General features: G+C 40.1%; 1 protein-coding gene across 1 annotated transcript in view; it reads right to left on the minus strand.

Annotated features, from left to right (window-relative positions):
• The window catches only part of SDK1 (sidekick cell adhesion molecule 1), a 419880-nt gene that overhangs the window by 144518 nt on the left and 257725 nt on the right, over positions 1–17637 (minus strand). The window contains exons 6-8 of the mRNA XM_059826302.1: positions 12309–12420; positions 11161–11351; positions 1707–1790 (exon numbers count right to left, since the gene is read on the minus strand). Coding sequence (XP_059682285.1) covers positions 1707–1790; positions 11161–11351; positions 12309–12420 — 387 coding nt within the window. The remainder of the gene's footprint in view (positions 1–1706; positions 1791–11160; positions 11352–12308; positions 12421–17637) is intronic.

A 17637-nucleotide genomic window follows, 5' to 3' on the forward strand; every position in this document is an offset into this window, starting at 1 on the left:
ACTAAGCAATACAGAATCGTCTTCTCCTACTCACCTTCCCATATGGCACCTGCCCTGCAGTCATCTCTTTCATAAAGCGTTCCAGTCAATTTAATTTTTTGTTATTCAAAAACCATGGTAGACCCTTTAATTACACCATTCCTACTTTTGTGTATCTTTTCTGGTTTTTATACATTCCTCTCTCCAATAGAGTGATTAGGATTGTGTGAAGTATTTGAGATGGGGGGGCTGCCCCACGGGTTCATACAATAGTATTCTCTTCTTTTTTCTCTATTCCTTTCTTCCTTGGACTGAACTGATGTTTTCAGAAGACATACCTTTTCTGCACAGTAATAGGAAATTTCATCTCTGTCAATAATTTCATCTGCCAGTTTATTGTCCAGTCAGTTCAAATCATCAGAATTTTCTGCAACTCTTTTGCAGTCAATTTAAATGTTGACTATCTTGAATAATTTTATATAATCAGCAAATATTACCATCTTATTATTATTCACCCTCTTTTCCAGGGCATTTATAAGTATGTTGAACAGCACAGGTTCCAGCATAGATTCCCAGGGAACTCCATTGACAGCAGGTCCTGTTGTGTTTTGTTTAAAAAGCTATTAATTAACGAGACCTTGACTCTTACAACCTGATAGCTTCATTTCTGTAAGAACCTTTTGGTAAGAGACCTCATCAAGGGCTTCCGAAATTCTAAATCAACCAGAGCACCCTTACACACATGCTACTTATCACACTAAGATATTTGCAAAGCTTCCCTCTAGAAAAGCAGTGTTGACTCTTTCTTACATAGAGCAGGAAAAAATGCTTAAATCATAGTGGAAATAATATAATCGCACATTAAAGAATATCTTTATTGGCTCTGATCCAGAAAGGAACCCATCCAAACAAGCTGTTAGTTAGGTTTGGGTGGTTTTTTAATCAAGGTTGCGTACTTTTTACTTAAGGATCTCATGGCATTTTTATGTGTATTGCTTGTTAAATTTAGCATCAGGGAAAGTGAGACAACAAAAAGTTCATTCGGTTGCCAAAGTCATGTAGCGATTCGGTCACATAGACAAACCTGTGGTAATTACAAGACTACGATGCCTCCTATCTTACTAGAGTGCTAAAATAGGTGGTGCTTCTTAAAAAACATTTTGGTTTAGGTGGAAGTCTAAATATTGGAAGCCTTTTATGTTATTAAAACACCTGCCAATTAAAAACTGCCTGTGATAGTCCTCCTGCAGAATTCCTAGCTACACTTAAATGTCAGGGTTACTGACATTTCTATTCAGTACAAAAGTTCCATAATTTTTAGGAAAAAAGGACGTTTGAATTGTTGAAAATATTGACTGTTTGCATTGCAAATGATGGGTTCCATAACCGTACTTTCACCTCAGCCAATTTTCTGGCTCCAGACACTAATGTCTGTTACACAGTGACAACTACGAAGCAAAGGCAGGCTACCAGAGGGAAAGGAGCAGGAGTTGCCCTGCCCAACAGACAAACGTGAATGTGCCAGCATTACTCATGTCTAAACTATAGTACAAGGACTGCCCAATCTCCCAAGGGCAAAGGCCATCCATCTCCCTTGTACCTGGGATCTCTGATGATTGGCAATAATGCTGAGGCCTCAAAACATTAAAAGCTGGTATCAGGTGCTTTCTTCAGTACTGGATATGCATATATCATTCATCCAAGTTCGAACATGTCTGCACACTCACCCATCGCCTGGCACAGGATGTCCACGTCTTTCTCCACTTCAGCCAAAATCACGCTCTCAGGCTCAGCCGTAAAATATGGTGGTTCTTTAGAAGGGGGAAAGCAAACAAGAGTAAACAAACAAAGCCACAGCAAAATGAAAAATAGGTGGTGATTGAAAGATACCCATCATATAATCCCTCCACACGTGTTGTATTTAATACAGTGTGTTCCAAACAGACTAGCTTGTCTAAGTTTGTCTCTATTTGGAGGCGCTTTTTTTGGTAGTAAAAGCATCATTTAAAAAGCCAACAATTTTTTGCCATGCTGAGTATGAATTCCAAAGAGTCAAGCCAATGTAAGGTAAGATTTAGGGGTTTGCACTGCAAATTAATACTCAGAGCAGGGGCTACTTTTCATTTTATAGGTCTGAATCATGGAACATTTTAATTCTTCATTCAGAAGGGCCCTCCCAAGAGGTTTATAAAGGTTTGTATTTACAACAGAGCATTTTATAGGATAGTTTTCTTCAGTATCTAAACTAAATTCTACCTCGTGACAGCATGAAGCATGTCAAATAAAGTGCCATAGCATGTCAGAGAGCCGACATCAGAGGATAAGTGCAGCATAATTAAAAAAAATTCTTCTCAACTGTTTTATTTCTTGAAAGCAAACAGATTTAATGTTTTAATTGAAGTTATAGTAATAATCATAAAAATCCACACTTTATCATTAGGACTAAAGATACTAGCCATTTAATTATACAAAGACAAGATTCCAGAAATTACTGTAGAGTATGCTGTCATGTAACTCTTTCTTCTATGGAGCATAAAATTGAAGAGCATCATGTCAAAGTCCCACAGGCATTAAGGTTGCAGTAATTATCATGGCAACTAAAAACTGTCATAGTCTGTTCAATGCAATTATCATCTGAGTACTGTTTTTAGAAGCATTTGATTTGATTATAACTGGAGTACTATTGTACCAAACTCATTGGTAAGTTTTAGAAAATACAGAAAAGACAATGTAAGTAGCTTGTGAGAACAAGTTACTTGTATTTTCATTTTAAGGGAATCAGGTATGTTTCGGAAAAATGTAGTTAGCTACAAGATCCAAGGGCATCTGAGCTGACCTTCTCTCAAATCACTTCACCAACCACGTCTGAAAACCAGATGTGCAGTTTGTATTATTGATAGGACATTAGTATTTTCATAAATAAAACCACAATCACATAATTTTATCCTGAAAAATCTTATTTCTCCTGCTACCACCTGTAGTATAGCAAGCGTTGCTATCATTTCATAGTGATGACATGACATGCCACAGGTGCACATCAGTGAGCACCGGAGTAGAACGCAAAACCCCCTTTCCCAGCACTCCTTCCCACTAACTACAATAAAATACTTGCTTGAGTGTACAGAACTGGGGTCTCACTTGAGCACCAATGGATATTACAATTCTGTATTCATTCCAAATAAAGTCAATCAATATTAGTCCTCAAAATCCTGTGCAGAGGAGGAGGTGAGGTTGCAAAATAGCCTGGAATACTCATTTACCCAGCAAAACCAATAAAACAAGCTACCTGATTTATTACATTCTAATAATATACATGTGTTAACATTATTGATCCTCACTGCCTAAATATAAAGCTATTAATAAACATGCATAATAAGTTGTGATTTATTGCATATGATCTCATGCGTTAATCTAAACAACAAATTGAAAAGCCGAACATTTAATTGAAATTCACTGATGGCACACTGTGTTTGACGTGTTTGATCAACTAAGTTGCTGAGTCCTCTGCAATTCATCTTAAGTCCACGTTTTAACTCTGAGTACACTCCTTCTTCTCAGGCCATCCTCCAAGCCTTGTCTGATGTTTTCCTTGCCCTCCACTTTTCAGAATGTTATCTTTTTAATTTCCAAACTTTTAGCCTAGTGTCCTTACTTATCTATGTATCTGTCTGTGGACATGCAGGCAAGTGTCCAGCTCTCAAAATAAAGTTTGAATCTTTTGTTCTATGGCAATTTAATTCGACCATAAGGTGAGGGAAAGGTGGCGAAAGCGGCACAGGAGCAAGACAGCGTCCAGACACATACCCCCACATCCAGACATTCACTTCTAACTTTGGGCTGCTTCTATGGATCTCTCTTCAGTCAGTGAGGTTCAAGTGTATTTTCCACCTTTTAGGGAGTTCCTGACTGCACATCTTCCCCCCTCCCTTTTACAAGGCACTCTGACCTTAACGGGCCAATTCTAAATTTGGCAACCTTCAACTACGAGCTCTCAAACTTTCTCCTAGATCAGCAATGTATTCACACACCAGTGATAAATTTGCAGATTTATCTTCAACATGGGCCTGCAGTCCAGCTACAAAGCACTTAATGTGACCTCAAAGATGCTAGTGGTTCCATGACCACTGCTTATGTGCTGCTGCTGCACACGGTTTCTGCAGCTATACTTGGCATATTTATACACTCTGCTTTCCCAGTGCCTCTCCCAAAATCCTATCCTACAATCTGTGCCTCTTCCTCTAAATCCCATACAGGCTGTTATGCCACCCTCGAAGAAACTTATTACATTAAGAGATGCTTAGGTGAGCAAGTATCAAGCAATGAATTACCTGACAAGGAACTTAAGTCACTGACAACTGTCACTTAGCAAACGGGATGTGATGTTATAGAAGGAAGATTCACATCAGCTTTTTTTGAAAGAAGCAGGGAGAAACGGAAGCAGACAAGACAGAAAAAGAGCAGGAGCAGCAGAAAGATGCAATCTAAAGGCCACAGCCAACTCCCAGAGGACTTTCAGGGTGTAGGTGTGCCAACAGATATTATTTCCAGTCTTCATCAAGCCCAGACCCACCTTTTCCCTTACACTAAAGCCTGCTGAACTCAATTCTCACAGCCATTCCGGCAGCTGGAAGCCCTGCCAAACACTACAATTGACCTAGAGGCGTCGAGAGGCTGAGGCAGCAACTGCCCATAGAGGAGTCAGGTCTTATTCTTGCGTGATAAGCGCAGATATAGAAAACCTTCCAGAAGCAACTCTACAATTTACTGATTGTTAACTACCTGCTTCTGCTGCCTGGAGACAGAGACAAGCCTGAGTGGGAAGACAAGGCTAATTCATAACAGAATCCTGGAAGATGTAGAATAGCCCATGGACCACAGTGCTGTGGCATCCCAAGTCTAATAGACATGGAAATTTAGTCTTGGAGATTTAAGGTACGAGAGAATCACAGCAGCCTTGGTGTAGGTATACTCTTAGGGCTTTGAGGGAAATGAAACAGCGATTTCCATTCAAGCTGTGCTTCTTTTCCACATGCGTGTGTCTTATGCTAGCAACATGGATGCTCAAAAGGTCCTTTGCAGTGAGGGTCTATGGCTTCAACAGAACTCAGGCTGTGGAAGAAATAGCTCTAGTTGCAGGTGCTAGACAACTGAAATCTAGGCTCCTCACTTTTCAGATGAATCAGATGTATCATCTGCACATCAGCTGTGTGCCTGAGGGCCTGTAGACCCAGCATAAATTGCAAGTGAAAAATTCAGGGTATCTCAATTTGGGTGCTATACTCCACCTGGTGAACAGCTATCAGAAAGAGGCCGCAAAAATGCGGCGATATTTACAGGGGTCAGATAGCATTCCGAAGGGGCATTCTGGCTGTCTGTATATATGACTCTACTGCATATTTATAAAGCTTGATTTGAATCACACAGTATGAATTTGAACATTTATTGTTATAGGCAATAATCACGTGTGGAAATTCAATATGTGGGGTGAAATCACAATGTCTTCCAAACTATATAACATGCCAGATGCAAGCCCCCAGACACAGCAATTTCTAGGAAAGACAGTAGTCTGTTGGTACCAGGTCAAACATTTAATTTTTTTTGAAATTATAGAATCACAAGAGTTAGAATAGGAAAGGACCCATTAGACTGAGTTCACGCTGCTGACAGTGCAGCCTGTTAGGCAATGAGAGGGGTCACATCTCATGCTAGCCTGAAAGAAAGATACTGTATTGTTCGGATATTGTATTGGCGTTTGACTGATCTTAAATAAAAGGTCAAGAACAAGCAAAGGGGAAAAAGAATATTTGAATATAAATGCATGCTTTTAATAGTTGAGGGTTTCAGGGTTTTTTTGCACTACAGACACCACTGAAAAAATAGCCTCTCTGCAAAGCCCTTGGGAGCCTGCAAAATTTGATACTGTTCTAACTTCCCCCACGCAGAGTTACATGGTCACTGATTTTAACATTCAAAAGATAGCAGTCAGCATCCATTACATACCCTTCAAGCTGCATTGGAGATGTGCAACCTAATCCTAGATACATACATGAAAGTCAGAAAGAAGAGAGAAAGCCCCAGGGGCTCCTCCAAAGCTGAAATTCCTGCATCACTCAGAAATTCAGGCCTGCATATTTAAGAGGAAAATTGAGCCTTAAACATGGAAGCCTTTCTCTAGCATTACCATAAACCAATTTATTTAGTGAAAATCCTGAAAAGAAAGGGGAACTGGAAACCTGAGAGCCCCTTGTAGGTACAAAGTCCGTATCTCCAGACAGTAGATCAGACTGTCCATGCTGGGGGAGAAGCCACATTGCATACGCAGGTATAACAGGTTCTTCGAAGCAGCATTTTTCTTTGCGTGAATATCAGGTTAAAACAGAAAGAGGTGAAAAGGTACTCTTAGTTTCTTGCTACGACCCCTACTGTGGGCTCCAGTCTGTGTGTTCTAAGACCTTACAGCAGCACAGGGAACACATCTCCTCTTTGCAGAGCTGAAAGAAGGGGGAACTTCTCCTGAATGTCAGAGGCAGAACTGGACTTGCCAGAAGTCCCATTACTTCATTATGGTATAGGTCCTCTGTGTATTTGGGGCCAAGGTGACATGTCTGCGTCCAGCTCAAGAACCTCTGAGGCTCCCCAAAAAAAAAACTGTTGACATTTCTCTGCTTTGAGCCCAAACTGTAGTTTAGGCAAGTCCAAAGAGATTTCATATCATAGTTTTCCTGAAAACTCTTATTCTTTTCTTACACACAGTACATGAACACAGTCATCATGGTCTTTTCTTAAGCGCAATACATGAACACAATCATCAAGGAAAAATTCTTTCCTCTGCTTTCAAGCCATCATTTGTAGTGTTTCAAAGTGTCTAAACTAGAGCCACGAGAGCTATTGTTCCCAGAGACCTGAGCACAAGGTATCGAGGAGGTTAGCTGTAGAGGAAAAAAACCTTCTGTTTTAGCAGTTATGTATACATTCAATGTAAATTCATGAACAACGTGCAATGCATAAAGACGACCCTTCTGCATCTCCACACTTGCTCCTGCAGAAGCATAGTGAAGGAGGAATAGCCCTATAGTTCATCTCAGAGCCTAGCCAGGTGGGTCCTCTATACTAACCTTATAATTTTTCTGATGTGGTCCTGAATCCCATGATCCCATAAAGCTGTATCCTTCGTACCTGATGAGAACCAGGGTAGCCTTTAAGAGACCGACTTACAACACTCCTGTATCACCCTATGTGATATAGAAATCTATCCAGCTGGGATGTAAAAATTCTCTCTGGGAAACACCAAGATGAGAATAATATGTCTATTAATGTAGTTGTTCTGGGCACAAAACCACTCCAAAAAGAAGGGAAGCCTTCTACTGTGATTCTGCTCTATTCCATCCCATTCATTGCCCAGGCCACACCTCATCATACCAGGCCATTCTTTCTAATTGGTTTTCTCCTTAGTCTGTTCAGCTTTTACCTTCTGACTGCATCTAATTTAAAGAGCAGTATGGATTTCACGTAGTGGAAGGGTTTCACTCCTCATTCTCATAAGCTCCTAAAATTCATAATTTCCCATAGAACAATCACTTTAAAAATGACTATTGCAATTTGTCACTAATGGAACTTGCAGAACTGGAGCAAAAGAATTTAAGATTAGCTCAGTTTTCAAATTGGTTTGCTCATGAGAAGACTCCTTAAATTACTTAATCTTCAAACTGTTAGTGATAAAACAAATGTGCTCTTATCTAATCTGCAACAAATCTTTCCCAAACTGTTACTCTGCCAACTGAGGAACATGTTACCCTTTAAAAATTTATAACTACTGCAGCTAATAAAACCAGGGTTTGGAACCACCTCAGTTTATCTTTGCTGGAACAATATGAAGATGTCAGAAAGCTCTTTGCCACATTCAGAAGAAAATTGCAGTGCAGCACAGGACTAGAGGAAATTTTTCTTGCTTATGCAGTACTACTCTATTACATTACGATTCTATAAATATCTGAATCTCTAGAGTCATAGAATCGTTTAGGTTGGAAAAGACCTTTAAGATCATCAAGTCAAACCGTTAACCTAGCACTGCCAAATCCACCACTAAGCCGTGTCCCGCAGTGCCTCATCCACACGTCTTTTAAAAACCTCCAGGGATGGTGACTCCACCACCTCCCTGGGCAGCCTGTTCTAATGTCTGACAACCCTTTCGGTGAAGAAATTTTTCCTAATATCCAGCCTGAACCTCCCCTGGCGCAACTTGAGGCTGTTTCCTCTTGTCCTATTGTTTGTTACTTTGGAGAAGAGACCAACACCCACCTCCCCACAACCCCCTTTCAGGCAGTTGTAGAGAGCGATGAGGTCTCCTCTCAGCCTCCTCTTCCCCAGACTGAACAACCCCAGCTCCCTCAGCCGCTCCTCATCAGACTTGTGCTCCAGACCCCTCAACAGCTTCGTCGCCCTTCTCTGGACACGCTCCAGCACCTCAATGTCCTTCTTGTAGTGAGGGGCCCAAAACTGAACACAGGATTCGAGGTGCGGCCTCACCAGCGCCGAGTACAGAGGCATGATCACCTCCCTGCTCCTGCTGCCACACCATTTCTGATACAGGCCAGGATGCCGTTGGCCTTCTTGGCCACCTGGGCACACTGCCCACACATTCCAATTATTATTGTGATTTTAATTTTACAAACTGAAATGTACTCTCAGAGATATTCAGAAAAAAAATTCAGAGACAATATCGTAGGTCACAAATAATAATTTGAACTGAGTACATGCCTTTGTACTAAGTTCCACTGCTTTCTAATAAAGGTCTTGTCACCATCTAAGCCCACACTCAAATTATGTGACTTCCCTTAGCTGGGAAAGGCAAGGACTGATATATTTGTAAAAAAGCTTCGAATAACTCAGTTCAGCTTTTACCTTCTGACTGCATCTGATTTAAAGAGCAGCATGGATTTTATGTAGTGGAAGGGTTTCACTCCTCAGCATTTGTGATATCTTTGAGGCATCTTTTTATTGCTACCCCTATTCTATGTGTTAACAGCAAAATATTTTTTCCTATTAATCCAAAAAAGCTCTCATTACCATACTATTGAGGGTCTGTATTCGATTTTTCCCAATCATTTTGAAAACAAGCCTCTTCTATTAACACAATTTCCTTTTTCTGTTAATCAAGACCCCTTATTAAGTCAACACTGTGTTATTCTCCCAAGAAGTACAGCTCATTATCAGGTCACTATCAACATGTACACACTACAAATATTTTATACATCCAAATGGACAAGCATACTTGATTCTCTGTAAGTACTACTCCAATAGGCTATGAGGGATACACCACAAAAATCAATCGTGTCTGCACTTTCCTCTAGAACTCGTCTCTTGACTAATTAAACAATGGCCAGATCCATCCAAGAACCGTAAGGCTGAATATAAGTTATGCATTAACTACTAATCCTTTGATTTGGATTCCTGTTTAGAATTAGAGATCCATCCTGCAGCTCAAGAAACTCATAAATAAAGAAATCCATCAGGCTTTGCTGACACATTGAGTAAACACCTGCAACTGAAGTGTCTTGTTCCATCAGAAGGAAATAAAAGTAATTGGTAACCAATTTGTTTCTGCTTTCTTTCATCTGCTTGTTCTTATCTACAGGTCTTTTCATAACTTCATTCCCTGACAGCCCCCTGAAACAGGATAAGAAATAAATAAAACATTTAAAAATAAGAGAGCGGATAAGCTACTAAAGAAAGGCAGCACTGCTAGTTTAATATGATTCCCCAATGATTGTTTCTCAGTTTTATTGTAACTGTATTTAAGAATCTTTTACATTAACCGAGAGGCTGCTTTAAGTATTGCATTAGGCTGGATCTGACAGCATAGCAGCAAAGTTAAACTAGTTACAATAAAATCTTATGAATAAGGAAGAGTTTAAACCAAAACCGTAAATAAGTTAAATCCACCTCTGCTCCTTAAAGGGAAGGGAAGCTGCGAGGTAGTAATTCTAAGAAACGGAGTACAAAAAAAAAAATAGAACCAAACTTCATCCAGGAGGTAATAAGTATAAGCGAGAGACAGTGCTACAAATGAACCTGGAACAGAGCTTCGTAGAGAGAAGAACTGTTTTCTCATTTAGCATGAACTACTATAAATTGCTTTAGTAGAATACAGACCATACAGCAGAGTCCTTAAAACTGTATTTTCAGAAGGCTAAAAGAGTGTAGAGAATTGTGTGCTGAATTCCCTCTGCAACGCGCTACAGAAATGCACGTGCATGAATTCTGATCAACGCTGAGACTTGCATCATTGCCAGAGCAATGACCTCTCCAGGACACTCGCACAGTTATTACTGGGACTATTACATAAAAGCTAGACTTTACACCATCAGCTCTGGCTTACAACAGCTAAATGTCTCTGTTCTGAAACGTCTCTTTTATTCTAAAAGTCCTAAAAAACTCTACACTGTGTGCAGTGTGCTAATTTGCGTTATTACATCAGGATATGGCATGCACAGTAACTACCATTTCCAAATGACAACCTCCTTGTTACAGTGAAACTCCAACACAGAGGTGATGGTGGAAACAGGCCCGTGAAAGCGCACCCATGTCCCTTTAAAAATATGAAGTCCAAAGTTTGCCTTGGAGTTGAAGGTCTAGCACGTAGCACAGATTTTGACGGTATTTCCTTCTCCCTTCTGTTACCTCAGTAACGATGTCTGCCTGCCTGTGTGCTCAGGAGCGTCCTTGGCCCCCCGACCGGCACTTGCAGCAGACAACGCACAGAAGTGCTCCTAAAAGGCTTCTTTTGGAAATACAGGCACTTGACATATTAAAACTAGATGTAAGCAAGCTGGGAGTTAATCAGGATTTAGTGCATCTAAAAGCCAAGATGTGGAAGCTGCCCAATAAGGATTTTACTACTGTACTTCCCCAGCTTCTGATTAAATGTATAGTTTCACAGGGGATTCAGAATCACATCACTGTTTAAAAAAAAAAAATAAAAATCTATTTGATGAATTTATATTCACGGGAAAGAACAGCTGAATTAATTTGGAAGATAACCCTCTCTCACCTCCTTCGTTCTGTTCTCCGAAGAAAGGTTCAAATGTAAGGTCAATGAAATATTAAAATATCAATTTTATTTCCTATTATATCTCAGTCCAGAGCCTGTTTTACTAAAAAACACATTGCCTTGAGAATTACCCATTATAGAAAGGAAGGCTTTCGCTCTTGCTGGTTCCTCTGTGCTGTCGCTCAGTTTCGCTTCGCAGAAGTACATCCCCACATCAACAGAGGTTGGGTTGGTGATAGTGAGCCGTCTCCCAAAACTGCTAATGCCACTGGTTATTTTTACTCCATTTCTCTTCCAGGTCAGGCTTAGTTTCTCAAGAGGTCTGCCAAGGTTTTAAAAAAACAAAGAAGAAAGCCAACAAAAATGCAACAATAAAACATGTATTACAGAATAGCTGCTTGCAGTTATATACAGATTATAAAACTTAGAGAATGTCCCTAACATTTGCTAATAAGAGGTAAATGCATATATAACTTCTACACATCAAGACTAGAGGCTACGCAAGAGGCATTACGCAAGTACAGCTAATTGATACAGCAATACAACTTAAGTGCTAATAATTTGATTTCTCTAAGCAAAAGGAGTAAATACTGCTATGGGAATCAGCTGCATGGGAAGCGCTTTCATTATAACTCAATTACCAAAACAATATTAACCATATCAAGAACATCTCTGCCCTCAGAGGGGAAAGTGAATCAGTTGGTCTTCTTATCATCCGAGGACCTCAACTATTCACTTCTGCTGGAATTCAATGCTATTCAAGGCCAACTAGATGGCAACATCGGAGGAATGCTATGACCTCTGTATTACGGTGCATTATGAACACTTGAGCAATAATCACTGTAAAATTAGAGCATCTGTAATAAATTACTTCATAGGAGATCCTCGCTAATTTATTTACTAGGAAGCACAGACTGTTCAACAGTATCACCTTTCATGTCAGTAGGCAATACAGCTGAAATATTATTAACCCTTTGCATAACTTTTTCCTTAAGATCATGCCTGCTGGTTGAACAACACTATACTTCTTTTCCTTACCGTGCGAGTAACAGGTGGGAGAGTAACTCTGCCTATATCCTTATTTGGCCAGAAAAATCAATATGTTTAATTCAGTAATGTTGGACAAACAAGATTATTCATACGGTTACTCTGAAGAGCAGGCATTCTGCTTCAATCATTAAATTAATAAAAAAATGAAAATAACTTCCTATGTCCTTCTCAGCAAAGGACAGTGCATTAAAAGTAGGTCCTTACAACCCCACTGCTGCTTTTACGGTACCTTGCATTGGCCACGCACTCCAGCGTGACTTCGCTGCTCCCTGCTACAACACTGGTATTCTGTGGAGGGATGACGACGACGGGAGCCACGGTGTCAGACGGGTCTATGGCACCTGCACGGGCAGAAAGAAATCGTGTGAAGACTCCGTACATCCGCAAACGGCGAGGACTGACATGTTCCAGGCAAAGGATCGCGTCAAGCAACACAGCTGCAAATTTCACTCTTCAACCTCACCATGGATTTTAATCTCCTCATTAAGGAGAGATCTTCAGCATGACCATTCTCGATGGCTTTCATTATGCTGTACAAACACACTGTTTCAATATACCCAGCCTGCTACCCTTCAAAACACATAACTCACAAGAACTACTCCCAGACGGAGAGCAGGGGCCATTCTCAAATAGAGAGCAAATAAATTAAGCATCCTAAAGGTTTTCTATTGTTGAGCACTTTTATTTTTATCAAACACTTGCTGACTTATATTTTCAAGACCTTTGCATGTTTTGTTTAATCTTACCACTTCCATACCATTTCAAAAGAGTCTGCCAATACTCATGTTAGTTCTTCAAAAAGATTTTACACACTGGGGAACAAATATAAAATTAACAAAGCGCATATCACAGCAACTTCAATCCCTTTTTCTTATCAGGAAAGTAAATAACCCAAATCTGCTACTCTTTTGTGAGGCATCATACTGTAAATAATTTAGCTTATGCAACAGTCAGCAGACACTTAAAAAATGGGAAAAAGGCTGCTTGTAAATTTTCTCTGTATACATTTAGTAAGTGAATTAAAATACTCATGTATTCATAGGTACTTTGCTTCAAGCAACTCATTTGTGAAAGAAAAATTAGCTATTTTTTAGCTTGAATAACAGAGCAATAAAATTTTCTAAAGATACAGAATCCAATAAACGAATTATAGGGAAAAGTAATGAAAATAAAACTAAACTGATGCAAAAGCAAGCCAGTTCATCAAATGTTTTCTGCAAAGGAGGCTAACCCATGCCCATTAAGCAGAATGGGAAACTCCTAAATGCAAGGTATGAACCCTGACGTTCTTTTTTAAGATAAATTCCCTAAAGAATAGAAAAATGGATAGCAGATTCTTTGCTTATCGCGTACCCGGTATGCCAAAAGCCACTTGACATCGATTTCACTTGTTGGATAAACAAAGGTTTTGCTAATGGGGCTCAGAAAGCTCACAATTTTGAGAATACCACCCGCGCATCTGAATAAACTCAAGCATCAAAGATTAGTACTTAAGGAAGAGGTAAGCACATATTTATTTCTTCCCGTAAATATGCTCTGTTGACCTGACTCAGCATATATATATATATATATGTGTGCAACTTGCATGGGATCTCAAAAACCAAGCTTTTAATAGATTTTACTTCTGCTCAACAACATTCCTGGAAATAATAGCAAATGTATTTTCTATGAAGATTTCCATGGTGGTCTTATAGGTATTCACGGCAGGAATTTTCCAGACAGTAATTGAAAAAATAGAACACAAGCGGCCATCAGATTAGTGGCTTGTTACTGATGAGAAGAAATAACCTCAGCATTACTGCTCACCACCACTTCTGCGCAGGATGAAGGTTTGCAACAGTAAATGCTAAAAGATCAGCAAACAAGTTACTAATTTGGCAGTAATAATTTCTCATCTCCATCTGGAAAAAAGGAAACCCACGCGTTCAACTTGTCAGCTCCCCCGAAGAATGACTCAACCCCACTAAAACCAGCCGAAGAAGAGAAGCCAGCTTTGTTGTAACCTCTAGGAGCCGATCGTGGGCGAGCAGCTCTTTGCGCAGGGAGCAGATAAGCACGGGAAATAAAAGTGCACATTACTCCACCTGCAACCAGGAAAACGTAAGATTTCTTTGACTTTCTTACCAACCACAGCAGGAACCTATACAAAGTATGTGCTTATTTTCATTTCATCCCATCCCTGAAACAAACCTATTAAAAGCAGATTTTTGATAAAGATTTTGAGCGAGTGAACTAATGCCGACGTGATACAGAGGGCTCGTCAAATGGTTAGGGCTTGAATTCTAAGTAATACACCTACAAAAGGCAGCTGCAGCTATAAGAAGCATATACAGAAAACAAAACCCCTTCAAAGTATTATCTAAACAGTACGTAGACAGCATACATATTCCTATTTCATATTCAAAGACAGTTTAAGTTTCCCTGTGCAGCACAAAGAAACCACATGCCATAATTGCCCCTGGGCCCGATCCTGCCAACTAAAACGCAGCGGGACATTCCCCCGGTTCCTTTTGCAGGGGGTAGTTTGCAGCTTTGCTTTGTGGCTAACCAAAACATCAAAGGAGGAATTTGGTTTTAGAGTAAAACTCTCAATAGGGCTGTAACGTGGGATCTGTGTGTGCACCCCATCCTTTCAGAACTTCACCCTTGTGTAAGAAATCCACAGGTGGGAATAGCAGAGTAGCCACTCTCCTAATCTAGATAAGGAGGAACACTGTGATTTTGTTTTGATGATGTGAAGCAGCAAATCAGACCTCGGTCTGGATGCGGAAGGTAGAGAGCTATTTCAAACAATCAGATAATGAAAAACTACCCAGACTTTCCAAGTTTCTCATCCTACCTGTCAATAAAGCCACTCCATCCCTCTCCTACCTCCTAACGCAGTACACTGACATGATTTTACTTGACTGGTGCTACACTAAAATGCAGTGCAGAATGTCATTATTAGTAAACAGACATTTCCTTTAAAAATCCTTTGTAGAAAACAATTGATTTTTTTTTTTTCTCCTCTCCACTCTTCCTTTTTTACTTCATCAGACTTTTTATTGTCCCAGTCTTCTAGGTCTCTGCTGTCTCCTTCTGGCTTTTCATCACCTCCTCCCTCCCTGCCTCCCCTCACTCAGGCAGCGCCTCTGGCCGTTTCCCCTCCCTGCCATCCCGTCATCCCCTATAGATGTTTCACAGTATTTAAGAACTGCTCAATTTCCCATGTATCCTTTATTTCAATGACTGAGCTTCAGTTTCTCTGGTTCACACTCATTAGTAGGAAATATTTATTAAAGACACAGACATGGGAGAGCAATACAAATGCATACAAGAACACTGTTATAGCAGATGAATCTGCTAACAGGGGACCACCATTCCCACCGTATTCTATATTTTAAGAGAGAAAATATCTTTCCTTTCAATCTGCTTTCTGCACCTCTCCTCTCAGCTAAGAAAGCAAAGCAGCATTAGGGGAAAACACTGACCCTGGAACTGTAGCCAAGGGACACCCCGCTATTAGACTTAATAAGTCTGCGGGGAACTTGTAGGAAGCTGCAGAGACAAGGCTGAACGGCACTGAAGAACACTTAAGGGGTGTGCTCGTAATCTGAATCTAGTCCTTAACAGACGACTGGACAGAAGGACTGCCACAGGCAAGAGTCCTAACGCAAACAGTTTTCTCCAAAAAAACAGCACTCTCTCCTTTATTTTACATTTTATCTATTTTAGCCACAGCACTCACAGTATTTCCTATCTTCCCTTTGCTTCTAAACCTTCTCATTAGACACTGTCTTAATTATTACCAGTATCTACTAGGGCCCAGTAACCAAAGTGCCTTCAGGACCGGCCCCAACCAGCCTTTGAGGCTTCACTATCATAACACCAAAGACTCTGACCCGGGAGCGAAGGGAGCTTCTCTTGGAGCTGTTTCAGTCCTTCCCATCCCCAGCTGCTCAGGAAGCAGCTGGCAAACTGCTGCCATTTACAGCCCAAAATATTAAGGTTAATTGGCATCAATATTATTCTTTTCCATATTAGATTTTTTTTAAAAAAGAGGGAAAAAAAGAGCCAAAAGGCAAAAATTGAGACAAAGAGAGAGAAAACGCAAAAGAGAAGATCTGGAGTTTTCTGTCCCTCTAAACATAAGCCCCTCTCCAGACTGAGGAATTCAAGAATCTGGCAATCCCGCACAAAGCAGAGATATATTGAGGGAAGAGAGGAAAATAAAGAGCAAACACCTCTTGCACGGTCTATTCGGTTTTATCACCAGTGGCTGTGTATGACTGCCGATCCTGGACCACACTGAACTTCCCCCTTCCCTCCTCCTGTCTGACCAAGAATGAAACCTGTCTCAAGTGGTCAATAACGCTGTTTTGTTTTTTTTTAATACTGACGAGCTGTAGAATTTTTAATCTGTTATTTAAATACAATAATTATGTAGACTGACCTATCATCTCTGAAAAGACAGTGTTTTTATCTCTCTACATACATTGCCGTGTAAGGTACAGGGAATTCTGAATATTATAATTTACTGTTTATAAAGATCACAGACTTTATCAAAGCCACTGGGGTGCTTAATTTTCCCAACAGAGATGAAATCTCACTCAGGCCATATGACTGCAGATACAAAAGGTGCTTTCCCCTTCAGAAATATATGAACATCAGTTTTTTTCCCAGATTTTAAATTACGGCATGCAAAGTTTATCTGTATCTGTGTTTGCAGTGCAGAATATTAAGAGCATTATTTCACTGGATGCTCAAATTCATCTCAGAGAGATATGGGGCAATCCAGCCTTAATAGAAGGTGAGAGGAAGTGTTTCTCTTGGAAAGATGTAATAGCTTGAGCTCAGACTTGAGAAAAATGGCAAGTCTGATTTTTGAGAATTGCTTATAGGTCCCAACCCTCTGAAGACAATACAAACAAGGTGACCGTGAGCAGGAGGAGGGAGGATTGCCTACATTAACCACCCAGATCACCCTCATTTACTTAGTATGGGGTAGAGCCTGGAATGTGATGTTGACTGCTAGTCATTCCTACCCTCAGCGTTACTTACAACTGCAATTACTTCTCCATGTCCTTTTTTCAGTGAAAGAGGAATTCCACAGGAATCAGTATCCAAAAATGGATTGGCTACTTCTTATTATGAAATTTGTCTATGGGAGAAAAACACTTCGCAGAAAAGATTCACCAGTACACTACCCTCAAGCTAATGGAGAAATTGAATACTTGAACAGAACTTTGAAACCATTTATAAGCTAACCTCGGAGAAAAAGATTAGAAAACTTTCACCATAAACATCTTACAGACTTTCAGACTTGCACAGTATGCAGAAATGCCTTCACAATTACTATACAGGATACATGCAAAGCTTTACATTACCAAATTATGGCAGAAAAAAAGTAGGAGATAAGAGTCCAATACAAATAGCAAAAAAATTACATAGAAATAGTTCAACATTATGGCATCAAGAACGTGCAGTCTCTGCCTATGTAACACGGAATATGAGAAAAGAGGAGAAATGACAATCACACGGCATCTCAAAATTGCTCGAGGAGGAAAAAAAAAGACCTT

The sequence above is a fragment of the Gavia stellata genome, chromosome 18 (assembly GCF_030936135.1).
Source record: "Gavia stellata isolate bGavSte3 chromosome 18, bGavSte3.hap2, whole genome shotgun sequence".
Lineage (NCBI taxonomy): Eukaryota > Metazoa > Chordata > Aves > Gaviiformes > Gaviidae > Gavia > Gavia stellata.